Source organism: Panthera uncia, chromosome D4 (genome assembly GCF_023721935.1).
Source record: "Panthera uncia isolate 11264 chromosome D4, Puncia_PCG_1.0, whole genome shotgun sequence".
Classification (NCBI taxonomy): Eukaryota; Metazoa; Chordata; class Mammalia; order Carnivora; family Felidae; genus Panthera; species Panthera uncia.
This window is the reverse complement of record NC_064807.1, coordinates 1386074-1406379: the sequence shown is the minus strand read 5'-3', so window position 1 is coordinate 1406379 and position 20306 is coordinate 1386074. Positions and strand designations below refer to the sequence as shown.

Below are 20306 nucleotides of genomic sequence, written 5' to 3'. Positions count from 1 at the left end.
GCCGGAAGCGCTCACGGCCCCGCCCCAACCCGCCTGAAGCTGGGGCCGGAAACAGTCGCGGCTGCGTCCCTCCCCTTGTATAGACCGGAAGCGCCCTGCTCCTCAGACTGGGGAGGTGTATTTCTGTCCCGTTTCTCTAAGCCCCGCGGCGGGGCTTGTCCCCATTGCTGCCGGCTGTGCGACCCTAGGGACGCCACAGCTGCGGTCGGTCAGAGTCGTGTGGCCCCCGCAGGGTCGGCCCTGGAGGGTGGTGGGCCCAAGGGCGCGAGGTGCACACGGAGAAAACCACAATGAAGGGTGGGTCTGGTCAATAGGGACAGTAATACACGTGCTTCTATCGGGATCTGGTGCGTTTCTTCCTTGGGCTTCTTTCTCCACGTTCTTTCCCGCTTCCCAGCATGGGGACGAGGATGACAGCGCGAGTCCCTTCGGGCTGGAGACCATAACCCCCTCGCACAACAGTTTTGAATTGCACTCACTCTAGCGAGCTCTCAGGCAGCTGTTGAGCTTTTTAATTATGTAAGTCCACTCCCCCACTGCCCCTCGCCCCCGACACACGCGTGGACTCAAAGTCAGAGTCCCCAGACCTCGTCCTCGCACCGAGAAGGCCTGGTGCCTGCGGTAGCGGTCCCAACTTGAATTAAGTCTCAGTAACATCTGTTGCTACAAGAACTTTAAAAGCGACACCGTACTTTATACTAAAAGAATAAAGATTTTTATTAAGCATTGTAAGTTGCATTCAATAGCCTTCGATACACCACGCCACAACCCACCTACAATCAGTCAGACCCAACAGCAGTTCATTCTTGCACAATCCATGAGTTAGGGCAGAACTCCCTTCAACTTACAGTAAGATCCTACTCAGGTCTTGCGGGCAGGGATTGGGGAATTACATCTCATTTCTGATCACTAATGTGTGATGAAGAGCATCAGGAGAATTATATGAAAACGAATAAGAAGTGATTCTGATTTCAAAGTACATTGTTTGGAAACATTAACAAAAACATCAAAATGATATAAGTATACCTGCTTCTACTAAATTCTTGATGGGAAAGTTCTCAAGAACAAGCAATTTGTTTCCTGCTACAGAAGGGGGGGTTGTTTTTTTTGTTTTTTTTTTTTTTTTAAGATCAAAGGGATTTTTTTTTTTTTGTTTTTCACAGAATTTCATATTTTGCTAATATGAAGGCATAAAACAGCAACAAAGAACAATAATGCATACAGCAGTGAATACACCAGGGTAATGTTGATATTTGAAACAGCTAGATAATTTTGGGGGGGTTTTAGAATAAATGCAACAGAGGTCAATAATCACAAAATTTTAAGGTTAGAGCAAGATCAGTCAGTGACTAAACAGAGTTAACATCTTTTATAGGACTATTACTGATTATTAGCATTTTGTTTTGCAAATGGGCACATACTGGTAAGAATGGAAGGACAATAACATGCATAATATTAACTACACACTTTAAAAATTATGAACCATGCAGAAGGTTAGCTCAAGTAGTAGCACTAATGGTCTACATCCGATTCAAAACCACATAGTTCATTGATCACAGATGCATGGTATTAAGTCACGAAAAGTTTCAGAACACATTGTGTTGATTTTGAAAGGTCATTTGCATCTTCTATGATTTCAACTTTATCTCCATTTAACTTGCTTGTAAAGTAAGTATGATGTACTGCATATTTAAAATCAGCAGAACGGCAATATTACTCTATAATTTTTTAGTTTTGATAGTTGCACTTTTTTTTTTAACACAAAAGAACCACATCAACAGTGATGAGATTTAAGTAAGAAAGAAAAACCGTGGTGTGCCTTATTTCTTTCATAATCATAAAATCAAAGCCTTAGACAAAGCTTCCTTGTGAACAGTAATGCAAAATCAAAGATAATGGCATACATATGGTGCCAAATGCTAAAAATGATATTTTAAGCTATATATACTTAAAGACTGCCAAAATTTGTTTTCTTTATAGTTCAAGAAACACAACTATAGGCTTTTGTCATAACCAGTTTAAACTTTGTGTGTACTTCATTTTAAGTGTGGGAGTCAAATGCTCTTCATTTTCTTTCTCTCTTTTTGTTTTATTGTAGCATTTTGACTACAACTGGTTAAAACTAAAAATGTGTTGTTTAAATCTCTGATATCAAAGAGGGATCCGAATTTCCAAAGTCCTCATTTTTCTCTTACGGAAAGGAAAAAATGTACATAACTGTAGGCTCTCTTTCTCTCCAGATATTCCTGAATCCTACCCTTCCAGCATCCTTCACCCTCTATAAAAAATAAGTTTACTCTTCTTTCTTTAAGACAGCAGCCTCCAGAGCATCAGCTCTGCGGCAAGCACTGTCTGTACTTAGTGCATTTAAGTGAGGATTTGTATTGCACGTCTTAGAGTCATTGTTCAAGGCACTTTCCGAGTGGCTGGGGGCCCTGGCATCGCCCGCGCTCCCGTTCATCTGGGGAGCAGGCTTCTCCTCAGCCACCGCTCCGTTTTCAGCCAGGGACCCATCTGAAGACACGGCAGACGACTTGGATTCCCCGGATCTTGACTTCAGTTCTTTGGCCACTTCTTCTGCTGAAGCAGCATAAGGAGGCTTGCCCTGGTCAAAATCAAGGATAACAAGCAATAAGGCAGCTGTGATACACAGTGGGAGAAGGGACGCCTATGGAGGCCTGTGCTTCAGGTTCAACAGCACAGTACACTGCATGGGTGTGTTCCTCACGCTTTCTACTCTCTGCTCTATACCTTCTCTTAATCCTCTGTGGTCTGTACAGTCCATTACTCTACACTCTCTATACCTCTATACGCTCCAGTCTGTATTTTTCACAACCTGTGTATATACTTTATAGGCTATATACTGTATATATTTGATAGTCTGTATTCTCTCTGTACTCCATACTTGAATCTACATTCTCTGTAATCTGTGTAATGTATATTCTCTCTCTCTACAGTATCACCTATGTACTCTATAGTCTATAGTTTGCATCATCTACATACTCTAGTGTATACATTCTAATCTCTATACTGTCTACACTCTATACTTTCCACAGTCTATGTACAGTCTACATACTCTCCACAGTCTGTGTACTCTGTACTCTGGTCTGTACTCTCGTAGTCCATAGTCTACATACTCTCTATGGTCTGTGTACTCTGTACTCTCATCTATACTCTCGTAGTCCATAGTCTACATACTTTCTACGCCCCATACTCTCTATGGTCTGTGTACTCTAGTCTATACTCTCTGTAATCCAGAGTCTACATACTCTCTAGGCCCCATGCTCTCCACAGTCTGTGTACTCTGTACTATGGTCTATACCCTCCGTGGTCCAGTCTATATACTCTCTATGCCCCATACTCTCTACGGTCTGTGTGCTCTGTACTCTCATCTATACTCTCCGGAGTCCACAGTCTACATACTCTCTATACTCCATACTCTCTATGGTCTGTGTACTCTATACTCTCCATAACCTGAACAGTCTACATATTCTCTATGGTCTGTGTGCTCTAGTCTATACTCTCTGTAGTTCACACAGTCTATCTACTCTCTATAATCTGTTTATTCTGTACTCTAGTCTATACTCTATACTCTAACACACTCTGTTTTGCTTCTGACTGACCTGCAGCTGGCAAAAGCTGGTCTCAGCAGGTTCGTCCTGGGGCCCCTTCCCTCCACTTCTCTGTAGTTAATATCCTGACCTTGCAGTAGACCCCACTTGAAGAGGTCTACCTAATCCTTCTGGACAGCACCAAATCATCTATGCTAACACCGCTCCTCGATACGTCCTCTCTGAAATTACAAACCACCATCCTCACTACGTGTCCACCAACAACTTACACATCCACCTGTCGCGGGCAGTGGGAGGCCCATTTCTACTGGAAAATAGAAGCAAACCTAAGTCCTCTCTGGACAACCCAACAAGAAACAAGTCTAAGCTGATAATCGCCAGGTGTGTTTGTGACCTATCTCTTCTGAACAGGTCTCCCTGCTCCTCTTAACAAACTTAAAAGAAATTCTAGAAAAAATGAACTTTTGGAGTGAAAGACAAGACCTCTCGGTAAGAGACGAGGAAGACAGCCCGAGATCTTTCAGCCGTTTACATCTTAGACCGTGGGTTTCTCAGCCTGGCACCTCGACATTGTAGACCTGGTAATTCTGTCACGGGCCGTCTTGTGTGTTGCAGAGTGGTGGGCATCACTGGCCTCTCCCCAGAAGACACCAGAAGCACTTGCACACTGAGCTATGATGATCAACAATGTCCCCAAAGCCAGTGGCCCTTGGGGCCAACATCCCAGGGCTGAGAAACACTGCTGGAGGCGGACTCAGTGCTGAGGGAAACCTTAACGGTCTCACCCTTATGTGGTCATTTTTCAGTGAAGAAACTGAGACCCAGAACAGGAAAGCTGCCTTTCAACCCCAGATGGCAGGGTGTCAGGTGCCTCTAGTCCTCCCTGCTGAGAACCAGGGTTTTTGCCTGGTTACACATAAAGGCCCTCTCTGCTCAGCCAAGTGGGGCTGGAGATATGCGTTACCCTCGCCTTGGGGATGCCTTGTCTCACACCAGTGGTCCCTGCGTTTGTTCCCCTCTGGGCTCCATTCCCACAGGTCTTCTCACTTCAGTGCTCAATCCCAGAGTTCGGAAATATGCATGTAAACCCTCCCCCAAGTCAACACTACTGCCATTTTCTTGGAATCCTGAGAAAAATTAAAATATATAAGAGGACAAAGCAGGGGGAAATAACACTGAAGATTTCAAGTACTTGCTCACACCTCTAAGCCCTCAGTCTCGGAGGGAAAAGCCCACCGGCCGCTACACAAAACGCCTGAAGCAGGATCTCCAGGGTGCCAACACAAAAAAGTAACTCAGAATTGTTTTTCTGAGGATACACAAGGACCCAGGAATTCACTCCCAGGTATGTACCCAAGAGGAATGAAAACGTATGTCCACACAAACACCTGAACACAACCACTGTAGTTAACAATACTCTGTTGCATATCTGCAAGTTGCTGAGAGACCTCAAAGGTTCTCGTCACAAGAAAATAAGTTTTTGTAACCATTTGAGGAGATGCACGTTAACGAGACTTCCCGTGGTGATCATCTTGCAATGCATACAAATACAAATCACTATGCTGCACCCAGAACTAACATGATGGTATATATTGATTACATCTCAGTAAAGCTGGAGGAAAACCTGAACCTATGTATGTATGTTCACAGCAGCATTACTCATAACCAAAAACGTGCAAACCACCTGAATGCCCAGCAACTGGTAAATGGAAAAAGGAGCCTCGCCCTCAGTGGAGCCCTCACAGCAACCCCGAGGACCCAAGGGCCGGTGGCGCGACGACAGGTGCGCATCCATGACAGGCACAGAGCAAGTCCATACACGGCAAAACAGATCCGTGGCCGCTGGGGGCTGGGACGTGGCTGCAACTGAGTAAGGGGTTTCTTCTTGGGTGATGAACGTTCTGGAATTGGCGGTGTCCCTGCATGACAGTGAGGACAGGCCGCACTGTACTTTCTAAGCAGGTGAGCTGCATAGTAGGTGAGTTCTATCTCAAAAGAAGAAGACATCAAAGGGAGTCAAGAATGTGCCAAACACTGGCGACAGACACAAGACTAGCTCAACAGGAACCACCAGAGATGAAATCAAAGCAAGGGAGAACAACAGAAATGAAAACCCAGTAATTCAAGAAAAGCTTCTGATGTAAGACAAGATATGAAACTGTGTTTAGAAAGAACACGTTGTGTGCTGAGTGCACCGGCCCAGGATGACCAGCAGCGGGGTGCATCACGAAACCTTGGCAGAGAAACAAAAACAATTTGGGCATTTAGGCCAAAACCGCGAATGTCTTCTGAGGGAAAGACAATTCAATTATTAGCGTTCTTTGACACAAAGCTTATGACAGAAGAAAATGACAATATACGTGAGACGCATGAGAAGGAGGTATGAGCCACCACTTTCAACTGTTAGGAAAGCAAAGTGCTTCTGAACGTCCCGCCTGTGGAGTCCCCTGAGGAGAGCCTGGAGGGACAAGGCCGGCGGGCAGGGGACGCGGGTCCACAGAGGCCAGGCCAATGAGGCGTGGGTGGGGTGGTGGGTGGAGGCTGCACGCTGGGACAATGCAGCGGATAACCGCACAGCTACTGTCACAACGAGAGCTGGGGGGAGAACAGGGTGAGTGTGTCAACACCGTGACTGCCCGTGGACGAAGCCAAGGGCCAGCCAGGGGCACTCTGACTCTAACTTAACGAGCCCCGGTTCTCAGGGTGGAAGATAATAGACATGGACACGAACAGTAAAGTTTAAATCAAATTCCTGAAGTCTTCAATTTGATTCAGAAGAGTCACTCTAAATTCTTGAGATAAAAACAGCGGCATCCACATGCATATTCCCCTGTGCGTGTGGTACACAAGAGCGTGCAGCAGCACAAGCACGTGCGGGTCTGGGTGCCTGGTGCACGCGAGTACACGTATCTCCTCTAGCCCTGTTCACAGAGAAGCCCAGAAACAGTGATTCAGCATGAGGAAAGGACATGTAGATGTAACATCAGAGATGTAAGTAAAAGCCCTCAGTTTAAATTGGAAACGTCAGTGTGAATTTATGAGGATTTTATCTTTAAAGAAAAAGACAATAAAAAGCTCGGCATGTCGTGTGTTCATGCATGAAGACCAGGACTGCACGTCCAGATCTGTGCTCAGAGAACACTAGGAACAGTCACTGGCCCTCCAGCACTCAGGGTGCCCAGACTGTGGTTTTCAAATGCCATCTCCCACTAAAGAGACCAAGGAATCGAGAGAAATGTGGTGGTTCTGCTGGGCCGGGCGATGCCCAGAGAGAAAGCCACCGCAGACCAGAGGCCACGCAAAGGGCCTGTGGCCAAGGGCAGCAAGGTATCTGTCCTGCAAGCACTGTAATACTCAGGTACCAAATGGGAGCCAATGGGAAGCATCTCTTTATAAAAACACCCCAAGAAATAACGAAAAAGAAATCACGCAACAAGACTGTCTTCCTTTGGCAATCTCCAGCGAATGAAGGGATCCAGCCTGTGACACATCGAAGGGTCCCAATGTGCAGAAGCAGACACTCGTGCCCCTGACAAAAGCACACAGGTCCACCTCAGTCCTGCCACAGGCGCAGACCGGTGCAGAGTCTGGCTCAGTGCCCAGACCCACTACCAGGATGCAAGAAAGACAAGGTCAGGTCATAGGGGGGCAGCCCGCTCAGCACACGCTCGGCAAGATGAAGAAAGTCTGGGCGTTTGGGCGCAAAAGGCGGTGTTGTCTGTCCTTCCACACGCAAAGCAAAGGAGACAGGCATGGGGGAGGGGAGCCAGTGGACTCAGGGACTTTAAAGATGCAGCAAAATAAAAGAAGGTGAGCTCCCCACGGGAACAAGAAAGAGGCCAGGCCACCCAGTTGTCTTGTGTGGTTCCGGTGTCTGTGTTTTATGTGAAAGGCCCCCTTAATCAGTAGGGGTGATGGCTCCACGAGGGGCTGTCTGTACAGGATGGGCTCCGGGCTGGAGCACAGCATGGGTGCATTCCCCCCCACCTTATAAACCCGTTCAGAGGCTCAGTGCCTTCAGCTTAAAAGGGCTCAGAAGGCAGAGGAAGGTCAAGGTGAGCCTGAGGAGGGCAAAGTGAGCCAAGCACATGCCCCATCCTAGGGCATGCTACACTGCAGAGGGGGCTGCCCTTGTACCTGACTCACTAGATGTATTTCATCAACACAGAAGTTCCCAAGGTGGTGAGATCACCTGGTAAAGGCAGGCCAATACATTTCCACACGTGGGCTACTAATGTGGGAGCCAAGGGAGAGCTGGAACATTTGCATGCACAGCACGGGAAGAAATGCACACTTTGATGAAACTTCAAACACAGCAGTAAGGCTGCCTGGCATTTCTAAAAGATCCTTCTCAAGGGGAAATTCATCAGGATCCATGTCCCAACATGGTCTATCCAAAGTGGGAGGAAACTCCAGCTCGGTCATGAAGATGGGTACGTGATTTTGTCTCCTCACAGGCTCAGCCTTTCAGCGAAGTGCTAGTCAAGACAGTCCAGGAGGAGAAAAAGACGTCAGTTTTCTTCTTAAATCCTGACTGCTATTTACCTAAATAACATTTTAGAACATAACTGCCGCTAACAGCCCCAGAATACTCCCCAGTTAGCAGTGACCAGGCGACCATACTCTTCAGCACCCACGACGCCGGCCGCCGTGGGCTGAGGAGTCACAGCCGGCGAGCAGGTGACGCCACCGCTGTGTCTGCCTTGCGCTCGACAGCTACAGAGAGGCCCCGGCAGACCTTTCTGGACGCAGGCACTGAGCCACCAGCCCGGAGTGAGGCGCCGCTGCCCCATGGATTACCTGAATCACACCCTGGTTTTTATAGCCTCTGCCGTAGTACCGTCCGCCTCTTCCAAACGTTCTGATCACCGGGGTGGAAATAACTCCCCTCGGACGCCTGAACGGATAAAAGAGGACAAAAGCACACAGGCTTGAATCTGTTGAGGCAGCTGGAACATTTAAAATGATGCCGATCCCACGCTGTAGAAAGCACCGGTCTATTAAATAAATCATGGTCACATCGTGGACTTATTTCAAGATTCCAAGAAATCAATCTGAGTTTTTTGGTCCCTATCCAGTGCATTCAATTTGAAAAATAATATACTTCAAAATGCTACTTTTTTAAATATTAAAAAATTGTTAATTGAATGTGTGGGTAACTATTTAATAATGGCTTAGTTACATAATGCTGTATACAATGGAATCCTACATAACCACAATGACATTAAGGAATATATCTAATGATGAAAAAATGTTTCTAATAAACTCATGACTAAAATAAGTAAGAGGCTATTTTCTAATTAACACAAACATGTTTTCACTGTTCAGAACTTACCCTCTTGCTGGTCCTCCAACAGAAACTACCTGTAGGGGGAAAGGCCCACGGCCTCCACGGCCCCGTCTGCTCCCAGCCCAGTGGCCAACCACGGTGCCGGCTATTTCTAGCTTCCCTCCCTGAGAAGGTATAGGTTGGATTCCTGCACGAAAAATAGACAAAATACATCTTGACAATCAGAGAATTAAAAACAGCAAAAAGAAAACAAGCGAGCAATTTGTTTTCATTGTGGTTTATATTTCATATAAAGCCCCCTTCTCTGAAGTTTTGTGAAGACTTCTTATTTATTACATAAAGTATCTATGTACATATTGTTTATGGGTTTTAACTGTTGTTGAAAATATACCTGAAAGTCAGACAAAAGTGTTGGCCACTCAGAGAACCCACAACAGCTGATCTGAGTTTAAAATGCAAAATGTGCAAGGCTTTCTGGCTGCAACAGTTCAATAAAGCATGGCCACTGGGCGCTCACAGCCAGCCTCCTCCCCTACCAACATGGATACCTGCAAACTCCATGTTTTCTCTTTGGGGAACTGCTTCCAAGTTTCCTGCCTTAACCAAACATTACAGAAGTTAACCAGTAAATGTGGCTGTTATTTCTTATTGTTAAATTAAATTAAATTAAATTAAATTAAATCAGTGGGGTCACCAACACCACTGTATCAGTAACTTCTATTAACCACCAACAGCCTGCATATTCTAAGGATTTCTGACTTAACTAAGAAAACTCTCAAATATGTAACTGATAGCAAAACTTCTGATAAAACCCAAACAGAATAGAACCTCAAGCTTCCTATCTTCTGGCAGATGGAATGGATTATAATTAAGTCTCCATCATCCAGGTGTTCACCATGACCATTCTAGCTGCCAGACAGCGCTGCCCAACATCCAAATCTACAAGCCTTACATTCCTAGTAGCCACAATGAAATAATACAAAAACAGATAAAATAGGTTTTGATAATTTGTTTTATTTAACCCAATATATCCAAAATAGTATTATTTCAACATGTAATCAATATAAAAACTACTAATTATTTTGCAATCTTTTTTCCATATTAGATCTAAAACTGGGCGTGTATTTTATAGCAAGGTCAAGTGCTCAAGAGCCACAGTGGCCGGCGGCTGCTACACTGGACAGAGCAGAGCTGAGCTCCAGACACAGTCTGGGGGAAGTAACAAAGCAGTTCCTCTGGTCATTTCAGCCTACAAAACCACTTCTGACCCTACAATGTCTAGAGCCACCACCCTACCCATAGGTTTATCCCAACTGCACGCTGACGTGAGTGTCCAGGCAAGGGGTGCAAGGAGCTGAAGCCGATGGTGAAGCAGAGAGCAGGCGTCACTGCACGCTGCATGGCGTGGGCAGGAAGAAAAGCGCCCTGGAAGCTGCAAGAGCCAGTGGGAGGCAGGAGAGGGCATGCGGGGCCGGTGCAGGGGGAGACGTCCCCAGAGCCCCTCTGGGGCTGTGCTAGCCTGTGCATCTTACTGCTGCAAAAGAGGTCTCCCGCCAACCCCAAGGAACAGAGCTGGAAGAACATTCCTGGAAAGGATAGAAAGCCTGTGTACCCTAAAGTTACTCACAAATGTATCTGAACAGCCCTGTGGTGTGGACCTGATGGCCACGTCTGGCTCTGCGGTCCCAAAATACAGGACGTGTGACAAAACTACAAGTCACAGGCTTTAATTACAGCAAAATCACAAGACATTATTTCAAAACTAAATGTTAAGTCTTTTTTCTCCCTTGTAAAACCAATACGTACAAGAAGAGAAGCAAAGGGAATTTAAAATAAGCTCATTTATGTATGTGTTATTAGATCTTTCTCAAAAACGTTGCCTACAAAACAAGCTGCGGTCAGTTTCCATGCCAGGAACTGCTATGGCCTCGGGACCTCCGTCGTCGGGGAAGGAGCCCGCCAACGAGCCCTGTAGGGCAGCCTGCTCCTTCGGGGAGGCGGCGCTGGGGCCGGGCTCAAGGGCTGCGTGGACACCCGCCCGTCCCACTGGAAGGCAGAGACCTGGGGGCGGCCGGGGCCGGGAGCGGGCCTGGCGGGGAGGACGCGGAGGGGGGCCAGGCGGGGCGGCGAAGCTCTAGGAGAAGGCGTGCTGGCATAATTACCGCCCTGCGACTTGCTAGTCCTGCTGCTGTCCCCGCCTGAGAAGGCTCCGCAGTGTCCCGCTGCTGTTGCCACTCGGAAGGCACGGTAAGCGCCTGTCGCTACAGTGTCCCCATAGGGGCCTCCAAAGCCACAGACTCCTGTGGGACCCGGGTGGAGAGAGACGGAGAAGCTGTGAGGAGCAGGTTCTAGGGGAGCCACCGGTGGGCCTCTGGGCAGAACGACCCCATCTCCTTCACCTGCTGTTCCCATACCATTGGCTGAACCATCCCCGGGGACAGGGGGTGGCCTTAGTGGAGAGGCCTCCTCTGACCCCACAGGTGAGCAAACCGTAAACCACAAACACAAGCTGAGTTTTCAGCTGTGCCGACCAATCGTAAAATCCAGTCTCTGCAACAGCCTTCGTATTTCCCTCTCTCCCTTACCCGCATCTCTTCGGGGGTCTGCGTTTGTCTATGGTGAGGAGCTGACACTGCAAACTTCGTCATGAGCCTGACCATGAACGAGGTCCCAGCACAGCATGACACGGCGCATCCGTCCCCACCACCCCACGGTCCCTCCCGACGTCGCCTGTGCACTCACCTGCAAAGCCCCGCCCGCGGCCCTGAGCCGGGGGGACCGGCCCGAAGTGCCGGGGGTACACGGAGGCAGGGTAGAAAGGCAGCGCCGTGGGCGGCGGAAAGGGAAGCGGGTGGCTCTGCCGGGAGAGGTTCAGCCCTTCCAGAATGCTCTGCCGCATCTTCTCCACCTTGGCGGCTTGCTCGGCCTGCAAGTCAAGTGCCGGCACGTGAAAACTCGGTTCACAGAGTTTTGCTCGAATCGAAATGGGACAGGAAAGAAGTGAGACCCACCAGCTGCCAGGATGCATGTGCTCTCTTCCCGTGAGTCAGTCACGGTCTGTGCAGCCACACTGGGTGCGGTCGGCAAGCACACCGAAAATGCAATCAACGAACACATACCGCCTGCTTCCATTACATCATTCCCACAGACACAACATCAACTTAAGCCACAGCTTTCAGCTGATCTCCAGGTGAGGACCATTCACTACCGAAGGTACTAACTGAAAGAGTGGTTTTGGTTCTGGAAGCCAACAGCTGAGTCCAGAAAGGTCCCACTGCAGCGCAGACAATGCCCACCGACCGAGCACTCGGCCAGCTGTGTGCCCTATGCGGCAGAAAGGGCACCAAGGCCCAGCGACCGTGCTGACAGGGGGCGGGAGGCCGACTGAGGGGATCACATCACAGTGAATAACATCGCTCCCAAGGATGCGGACAACACAGCTAGTGGGCATCAGATCCACTGTGAAAGAGCCTGTACGACATTCACCTGCAGTGTCTTTTGTTAATAAATACATAAATTCAAGTAGCAACACCGATCCTTAACCAGAGAATCTGAAAACCTGCTCACCCCACAAATCTGTGCTTATGCTGAGCCTGACCCGAGGGTCATGGCAGCTCGGGCAGAACGTGCCGTCAGAAGCCTGAGGCGACTGCAAGAGAACAAGACGGTCTGATGGTGGACCGCACCTTCTGCTCAGACCAGGACTTCCAACTAATGCGCTCGGTCCTCGCTATTCATGACTCCACGTCCGTGGACCCACCCGCTTACTGAAATGTACTTGTAACCCACAATCGTGCCCGAGGCCTCATGCAGAGGGGGCACCGCTTGTTTCAGACTTTACACTGGAAACAAGTGTCCTGTTCACCATCCACTTAGTGCCATAGTTTTCACATTTCTGTGGGTGATTCTGTTTGAAATGGGCCCAAGCACAGTGCCGAGTGCTGGCTCATGTCCCTAAGTGCCAGGTCGTGAGATGTGCCCTGTGGAGACACCGCGTGTGTCCCATGTGCTTTGTTTGGGCTGTTCCAGCGCTGCTGACCACATGTATAAGGTGAGTAATTTAACAATACAATATGTATTCATCAAGAGGACTTCCAACAGAAACACACATTAAACAAGGAAGCGTACTGAGTGGCTGACAAAGATGGGGCCGGGGCCGGTAGGAACCCAGGCCTGTAGGTCCTCCCGGGAGCGAGGTCCAGGCGAGTGCAGCACATCACGTGTGCGCCTGCAACCTGTGCAGACAGCCCAGCTCACCAGCCTGCAAGCACTCCTCCCATCCCGCCGAGGTGGCCGGAGGCTTCTCCCCACCCGCCAACCCCCCCACTGGCCGGCATTCCTGAGACTGACCTGACCATCACAGAGGTCGATGAGTGGGGTCTTTTCCCGGCTGGCTTTGAGGAGTTTGGACTGGAAGAGCTTCCCATCAAAATACATCCAAGGGCAGCAGTGCTCCCAGGGCACCGGCTGGCCACACGCGTCGTTTGCAAACAGGGCCATGTCCACACCACTCATGAAGAGAGCTGACAGCTGAATGCCTCGGGGGTCGAGGTTCTCAATCTTTAAATGGAAAAGAATGATTTCTATGGAGTAAGAACACTGCAGAACCCGATTCTCACCATTTCTGACTACAGCTCTCCACGGTTAGCGTGGACACCCCTCCACCAAACGCTCCCTACGCACACCTGCTATTTCCTTACAGTGACCTAGCACTATCTGAACACAGAGACTTTTTATGTTACTTAACAGATTTAAATTTTCAAGACTGTTTTATAAACATACTGAAGTATTTCAATTTGGAATTTGTAAATCATAGGAGCGTAAAGTAATACTGTATTGCAGTTGACATGAGAAAGTAACAGATTATTAATAGTCTCCTTAGCAGTTAGGAAGTCCACTATCCACTTATGAAAGTAAGTTACCCTTCAGATTCTACACACTGGTAATGTATGAACAAAAAGATTGTAACAAGCAACATTCCATGAAGATTCTGCATTTTTTCAAGTATATTAAAAATTACTCAGCATAATTCCATTCTAAAACCTGTACTTCATGTTTACATTATTTCATGTTAATGTTTTAGGTAGCAACTCATTAATGAGACTGTCAAATGCTTCAGGAGAAATGGATAGCTTATAAATGGAAGAACACAACAACAAAAACACAGTATCTGGACCATGCAGACTATCTCTCCTGCCCCCTCCTTCATGGCGCTGCACCTCCCTGCGCGCACGGCCCTGGCTCCTAGCACCTGACACGCAGGGCGAGGAACACTGACAGATACAGTCAACTCTTGATTGTCTGTCTATGAAGGACCTCGTTTGTGGATTATCCAGAAGGCAGTTTTAACTGCCAGGGTTCTGTCTTCCTACCTTTCACGCTTATTTTCTAAGGCGAGGGTATCTCAAGAACACAGACCTTACGGGGTATCACCCTAAGCAATGCCTAAATGTGGCAGGTACGCCGGCTTTTCATTATTCACAAGAAAAAAGGTCATTCCCATGCCCGACACTGAGGAATTTCTGACTATCTGCTGTTTTGTGCTCAGGGGCCACCATTCCCCACAATCCGCTAACGCTGTGTTTTCCAACCTTGGTTTTTTGGATTTTCAGTCAATGTAGTTCAGAACCTTCCAAACCTGGAGAAGCCCATCCACACCCCCGGCCCCGCCTGCCGCCCAGCCCCATTGGCCCCTGCTTCTCCGGAGCCTGAGCCTCGCTGGGAAGGACAGTGCACTCGGCTGAGGGCAGGCAGGGCTGGGTGATGGGACCGCATGCATTTCATATTTATGAGCAGAAAGTGGGGAAAGAGAAAATCAAAATGGAGAAAGAATTCACTTGAAGTGGAAACTCCCTTCTCTGAGAGTCTCAAGGCAGAAAGAGGGAACTTCTCCTCCCTGAAAGCTGACACTGTTGGGAAAGTGGCCCCGACACACACGGGGCGAGGGGATACCAGGGGTGGCATGGAGGCCACTCCGCCACCCACTGTTGTCCTGCAGCCCAGCAAGCGCCTTCTAGGGAAGCCCAGGAAGCACAGTGCTGTTGTCAGTGCTTGGTCCCCAGAGGTGGCCATGTGGACACGCCGACCCTCAATGCAGCAGACAGAGCCCCCGCCGCCCAGGCGGGCGGGCCAGGGACGGAGGTACCCAGGTTAGGACAAGCGCGCTCCCAGTGAGCCGACAGGGGGCACGGGGAAGTCTGCCTCAGCCATGCACACACATCTGTTTATTCTAACTGGACTTGCCATCAGCGAAGGAACTGTTTGCATGGGTTTCAAAAATGAATATCCTATCGCTAAGTAATGGCAACTACCATTAATTTCACAGAAAAAGTTCTCAAAATAAAAGCTATTTAAATAATGTACATAAAATCTCAACTCTGCCATGCAGATCTTGGCTTATCCGAAAAGCTTTCTAAATCACTTCACATAGTGTTTTATGTGTCTTTCCCTACATGTTAATTACACAAATAATACTAAGTAATATCTACAGGAGACTTAACACAGACTTGGACTTGTCAGGTACACTCTGCACATTTCCACACACGTTATCTCACTGATGTCTCAGCAACTGTATGACACAGGTACTGCTCCTCGTACTCCGTGTCACAGATGGAGAAAGAGTCACAGAAAGCTCAATGCCATCAAACTGTTAACTAGCAGCACCAGAATCTGAATGCCTGATCACAGACATGGCTACAATATTCACGGTCCAATCTCATTCTCTTCTACACAGGAAGATAAAATTATCAGCATTATCCAAAGCTCCTCAACTAAAGAAAGTACAGTTTTCTGACTTTATAGGAAGTACAAATTGGAACTTAATCTCTGCCCAATGAGCTTCAGAACCACTCCAGCGAGGGTGCACTGCCCGCCGTGTCACTGCTGGACTGCAGACCCCTCCTCTGATCGGCCATGTTTACTTGCACCTGCCCTAACTCTTTCAGGGGCCACAGGGGCCTGATACCGTCTTAAAGCCCCTCCTCCTCCACCTTTCATATTCTGCACTCAGTCAGTGAAACTGTGAGAAGAACTGAAAGCAATTACAAGGATGTCAAGAGCAAGGGAGAAAGAAACTGGACAAATATGAAGCCTGTACAAAAGTCCTTCTCACCCTCTCCCCGCCCTCCTCCAAACATTGCTAATCTACCTTCGTCATTACATCCATGCTCAGAACCTAGGAGAAGCGCCTAAAAAATACACCAGGGAAAAACATGAGGAAAACATGTGGATCCCTGTCATGGGTCTGTGAGGAGCCACATAGAACACGCACCTGTTCACGGTCACGGCAGGCAGAGCACGCACAGACAAGACAGCACTCTTACAAAGTCAGTCTAAATTAAAACTTTCAACACCGTTCCCCACCGAATCTCCCAATCAGAAAAGCCAACGAGAGGCCAAACTGTCAGAACTGGGTCTTTTTCTTTTCTTCTCCTCTTTATTTTCAAAGCACATAATGGACAAAAATGGGAGAAGAAAAGTAGGGTCTGGGCAATCCACAAACTGGATAGCGGCCCCTAAGACAGCCACCAAAATCAAGAGTTGACTATATCCGAAACAGTGAAATGGCGTTTCATGGAAAAGCATCGTCATTGCATTCGATATATAAAAAAATTGTAATGGTTAAATGAAAAAGCAATTTAAAAGTCTACTTTTCTATCACTGAATTTGGGGACTCTCAGCTCTGCGTAGGGACTTTTGTAGCATTTAAATAATGATTATTCCTCTTAGTTCTCAATCTGATAGCTGAGAGAATCCTCAATCTTAAAAAACAAAAACAAACAAAAAAACTACCTTTCCCCCCAACGAATGCTCTTATCCCCCTAGCTCTGCGGAATGTAGGCTGCTTGTGCGTGAGGTGCCAGCGGTGCAGGCCGTCCGTGGTGAAGGGAAGGCAGGCCTCCAGACCAGCAAGAGCCGAAGGGACGGTGGCCTCAAGTCACTGCACATAAAATAGGTCTTTCTAAACACAGTTCTAGAAACACCTGGCTTCAGATGAAGGATCAGGAGAAAACCATGAAAGCACTAAGACCTCAAAAGAACCAAAATGAAAGCTTAGAGTGTGGCTGTCTTTCAAAAGTTATACCCTGTGTGTTGATCCAAAATGAAAAGGATATGGGAGAGAAGATGAACTTTGAGGAAAAGCAACTTGATGGTGAGTAAGGCTTGGTGGGCATACCTGATACCTGGCGGTCTGATTTTCAGAACTGGGATGTCAATACTGATGTAATAATCTAAATAAGAGAAACAGGAAGTAGAGGTAGAGGGATGGCAGCACACGCTAGTCAAAGTATTCACAACACCCCTGAGCACGGGCTGGTGACGAAGACAGTGGTGACGGCACCACCAGCCGGGGGCACGGGAGTGAGAGCCTGCGCTTAGGGCCAGCCTTTCGGGGGACACCCAGCCAAATACTCTAGAACGAAAACTTAGATTCAAAAACATTACAAATGAAAATAATTTCTGTCTAGCAAACAGAAAATCTTGATCTACAAAGTAAAGAATACAATTTGGGGTGGATTCTGAGTTTTATTGTCTTATTCAGCTTGTTTCAAAGTCATCAGAAGCCTGGGGTGACCACACGTGACCTGGGCTCCGCACAGTCAAGGGCCACTCAACATCAAATTACTAAATTTAACTCAGTAGTTTAGGGGAACCAGAAATTGATTGGGCCCCAACTGTAGAATACTGATAATCTATAAAGTGAGCCTCAAATGCTCCTGAGGGGAAAGAATGCCTTCATAAAGAATGGCAAAAAGATCTAAAAGTGAAGGCAATTTGTCAAAAGAGATTATTTGATTACAAATCAAATAATTAAAAAAAAAAAAACAAAAAAAACAAAACAAACAAACAAAAAAACAAATGCAAAGAAAAAAACCCAAAACCCTGTACATAAAAAGAAAAGGCAGATCCCCTGATTTAGCTAACTCTGGAAAGTCTTAAACTTTCTAAAGTTTAGCACAGACATTACAGAAAGCGAGTGCAGCCGTGCAAACACAGCAACTAACCAAAGTGCACTGAAAAGATAAGCACCCCGAAAAATCAGGGGACAACTTGGAGAAAATTAACATTGCCAAAACAAAGAACAAAAGGAATTACTGGAAGGAAAAATTAAAAGGAACACGATGTTAAATGCTAAGTAAAAGGGGCTCAGGAATGATGGTGTAACATTGTTCTTCAAGTGGTTTGTAAAGGGATTTACGGTCTAGGAGGGCAAGACTATGTTTTAGAGGAAACGAATGCTATAATCAGGAACAGAACGAAACGAGAAAAGAATCCTGGCCAGATGTGAGAAAACCCTGAAGCCCAAGCCCTCCCCAGGGTCCGGGGTCCCCACCTGGAACAAAAGCAAGTTTACACCCTGACGTGAACACAAGAGCAGACGCCCACTGGTAACAAGGGAAAACCTTTATCTGACAGAAGCAGACTGGACCGCTTCCGTAACTGGGATGGATACGCTTCTGCCCCGAAGGCTCCCGAGTCCGCGGCTCGGTTTCCTAGCCTGGCACTCTGAGCGGCGCTGCCCGGTGAGGCCGGCCCTCCTCACAGCACTCCGGAGCAACGCTTCCCAAGACAAGGAATGAGGCTTGTCAATTACCTTGAGCTCCTGCAGCTGGTCAGGCTCATAGAGTTTGGGGGACAACGCCTGAGCCAGGAAGGCGTCCAGCTCCTGGCGACGCAGGATCCGTGCTCCAGGCCACTGCACCATATACCTACAGGGGGTGGACAGAGAGGGTCTGGCGTGAGGATGGAGCGCTCACCGGTCACGCGCACAACCTGGCATCCAGGTTCCAAGGGGACTCGGGATGACACGAGCTGGGGGGCACCAAGAGCTCTTACCCAGCATCTCTATGCACACCGGATGACACCTGCTACAAATGCGTGTCTAATCACCTGGGCTGAACAGAACGTTTGCTTTCAGAGTGATTAAAATAGCACACCACATTTGCACAGACTGCAAACCAGCTGCTCAGTGATTTCTGATACAACTTCACTCTTGTAAGGTATTCAAACCCTGGAAACACACTGGAAGCATCAATTTACATGATTTATTTTTTTCAATTCAAGACCGGAATCCTGGGAGGCAGACTCTAGGTCCAAATAAGAAAGATGTGTCTCCTGACAAGGGGCGAGTGTTGCAGGAGACGAGTGCGCAGAGGAGGCTCCCGCGCCGGCAGGTGAGCACCAGAAAGGGGTCCCGGGAACGAGAACTAATGCCGTGGCCTCAGAACCGGTGCCCGCAGGCCCTGGACACACTGACCTCCCAGGGCAGCCAGCAGTGCGGCGGGGGAGGGGGGGGTATCGATTTATAAATCTGCAACGTCCATGTGTGCCATCAGCCCGGGAGCTGCCAGCTGCCAGGCGCCCACGCTCCTTCCCTTACTCACCTTGCCACGTGTACTGCCTCTATCACAACCCTGGGGCACCGAGCAAAGGGGCGGCTGCTACGGCCCTGGCCCAGCTGTCCCCGAGAGCCCATGGGCCCAGCCCTGCACTCAGCAGACTGAAGGATGACCCAGCACATTGCCGCTGATTAACTTATGGTGACGGGCCCTGCGACCTCTGGCAAGCGGCTCAGAAAGAGCAGAGAGAACGGCGACAGGCCTCACGAAGCTCTTCCCAGTCCTGTCTGCTAAGGAAGTTTTCTCAGAGCTTAAAATGAAAAATCTAAGTCGACAAAAGAGGACGACTCGGTGTGGAGCCCACCTCACGTGGAAATAATCAATACTTCACGGGAGCACACACAACTGGGCAAAGCAGGGGGCTCTGACCAGCTGACGAAGACACGTATTTTCAAAACAGCCCGAGAGAAACACGGAAGAGCTCGCCAGGTGCCCGGTGCCTCTCCACCTCTGCACACGCCGCCTCCCATCACGCGGGCCCCATAATCCTGAGGGACCACCGCTGTCCACGTTACAGGCAGGAGACACAGGCACAGAGCTTACACACTTCGCGGTAAAATTACAAAGGGCAAGGGGAAAGTGTCGTTTCAAGTAAGTGAAGAGTAGACCTTAAATCTCTACGGTACTTAGATGCAGGTGCGTGTATCTGAAAGAAATGCAAAAGCTTTTTGTCACTAAACTACTTGCAAGGACAAAGCCTCCATCCTTGTGACCCTGCCACGTGCAGCACAAGGTCTTACTGACTGTGGGGTTCTGTGCAAGAACCTGCAAGTGTGAGGGAAGCCCCCCACGACATCTGAGAAAGTTACTGTGGGAACGCCTGTGCTCCGCATACAATGTCCTCTGCCTGCATGTCTGTGCTGTACTATTTTTAGTTCTTCCTTTCTAAAAACTGTGATACAATACACAGAACATGTGCCACCTTAACCACGTGCCAGTGGACAGTGAGGGCATCAGATCCGCCCACACTGTTGCTCGGCACCTCCCCCTCCCGCCCTCTCCCTCCATGAACCCAAAAAACACAAAGCCCCCCCCCCCCCCCCT

The 20306-nt window shown here is 48.3% G+C and overlaps 1 protein-coding gene across 1 annotated transcript in view; it reads right to left on the bottom strand.

Moving 5' to 3' along the window:
* Window positions 1-692: 692 nt before the first annotated feature.
* Window positions 693-20306, bottom strand: part of FAM120A (family with sequence similarity 120A) — a gene marked incomplete at its 5' end in the record, with an annotated part of 95277 nt that continues 75663 nt past the window's right edge. The window contains 7 exons of the mRNA XM_049632672.1: window positions 693-2605; window positions 8373-8469; window positions 8908-9049; window positions 11025-11162; window positions 11605-11788; window positions 13213-13422; window positions 18458-18572. Coding sequence (XP_049488629.1) covers window positions 2294-2605; window positions 8373-8469; window positions 8908-9049; window positions 11025-11162; window positions 11605-11788; window positions 13213-13422; window positions 18458-18572 — 1198 coding nt within the window. The remainder of the gene's footprint in view (window positions 2606-8372; window positions 8470-8907; window positions 9050-11024; window positions 11163-11604; window positions 11789-13212; window positions 13423-18457; window positions 18573-20306) is intronic.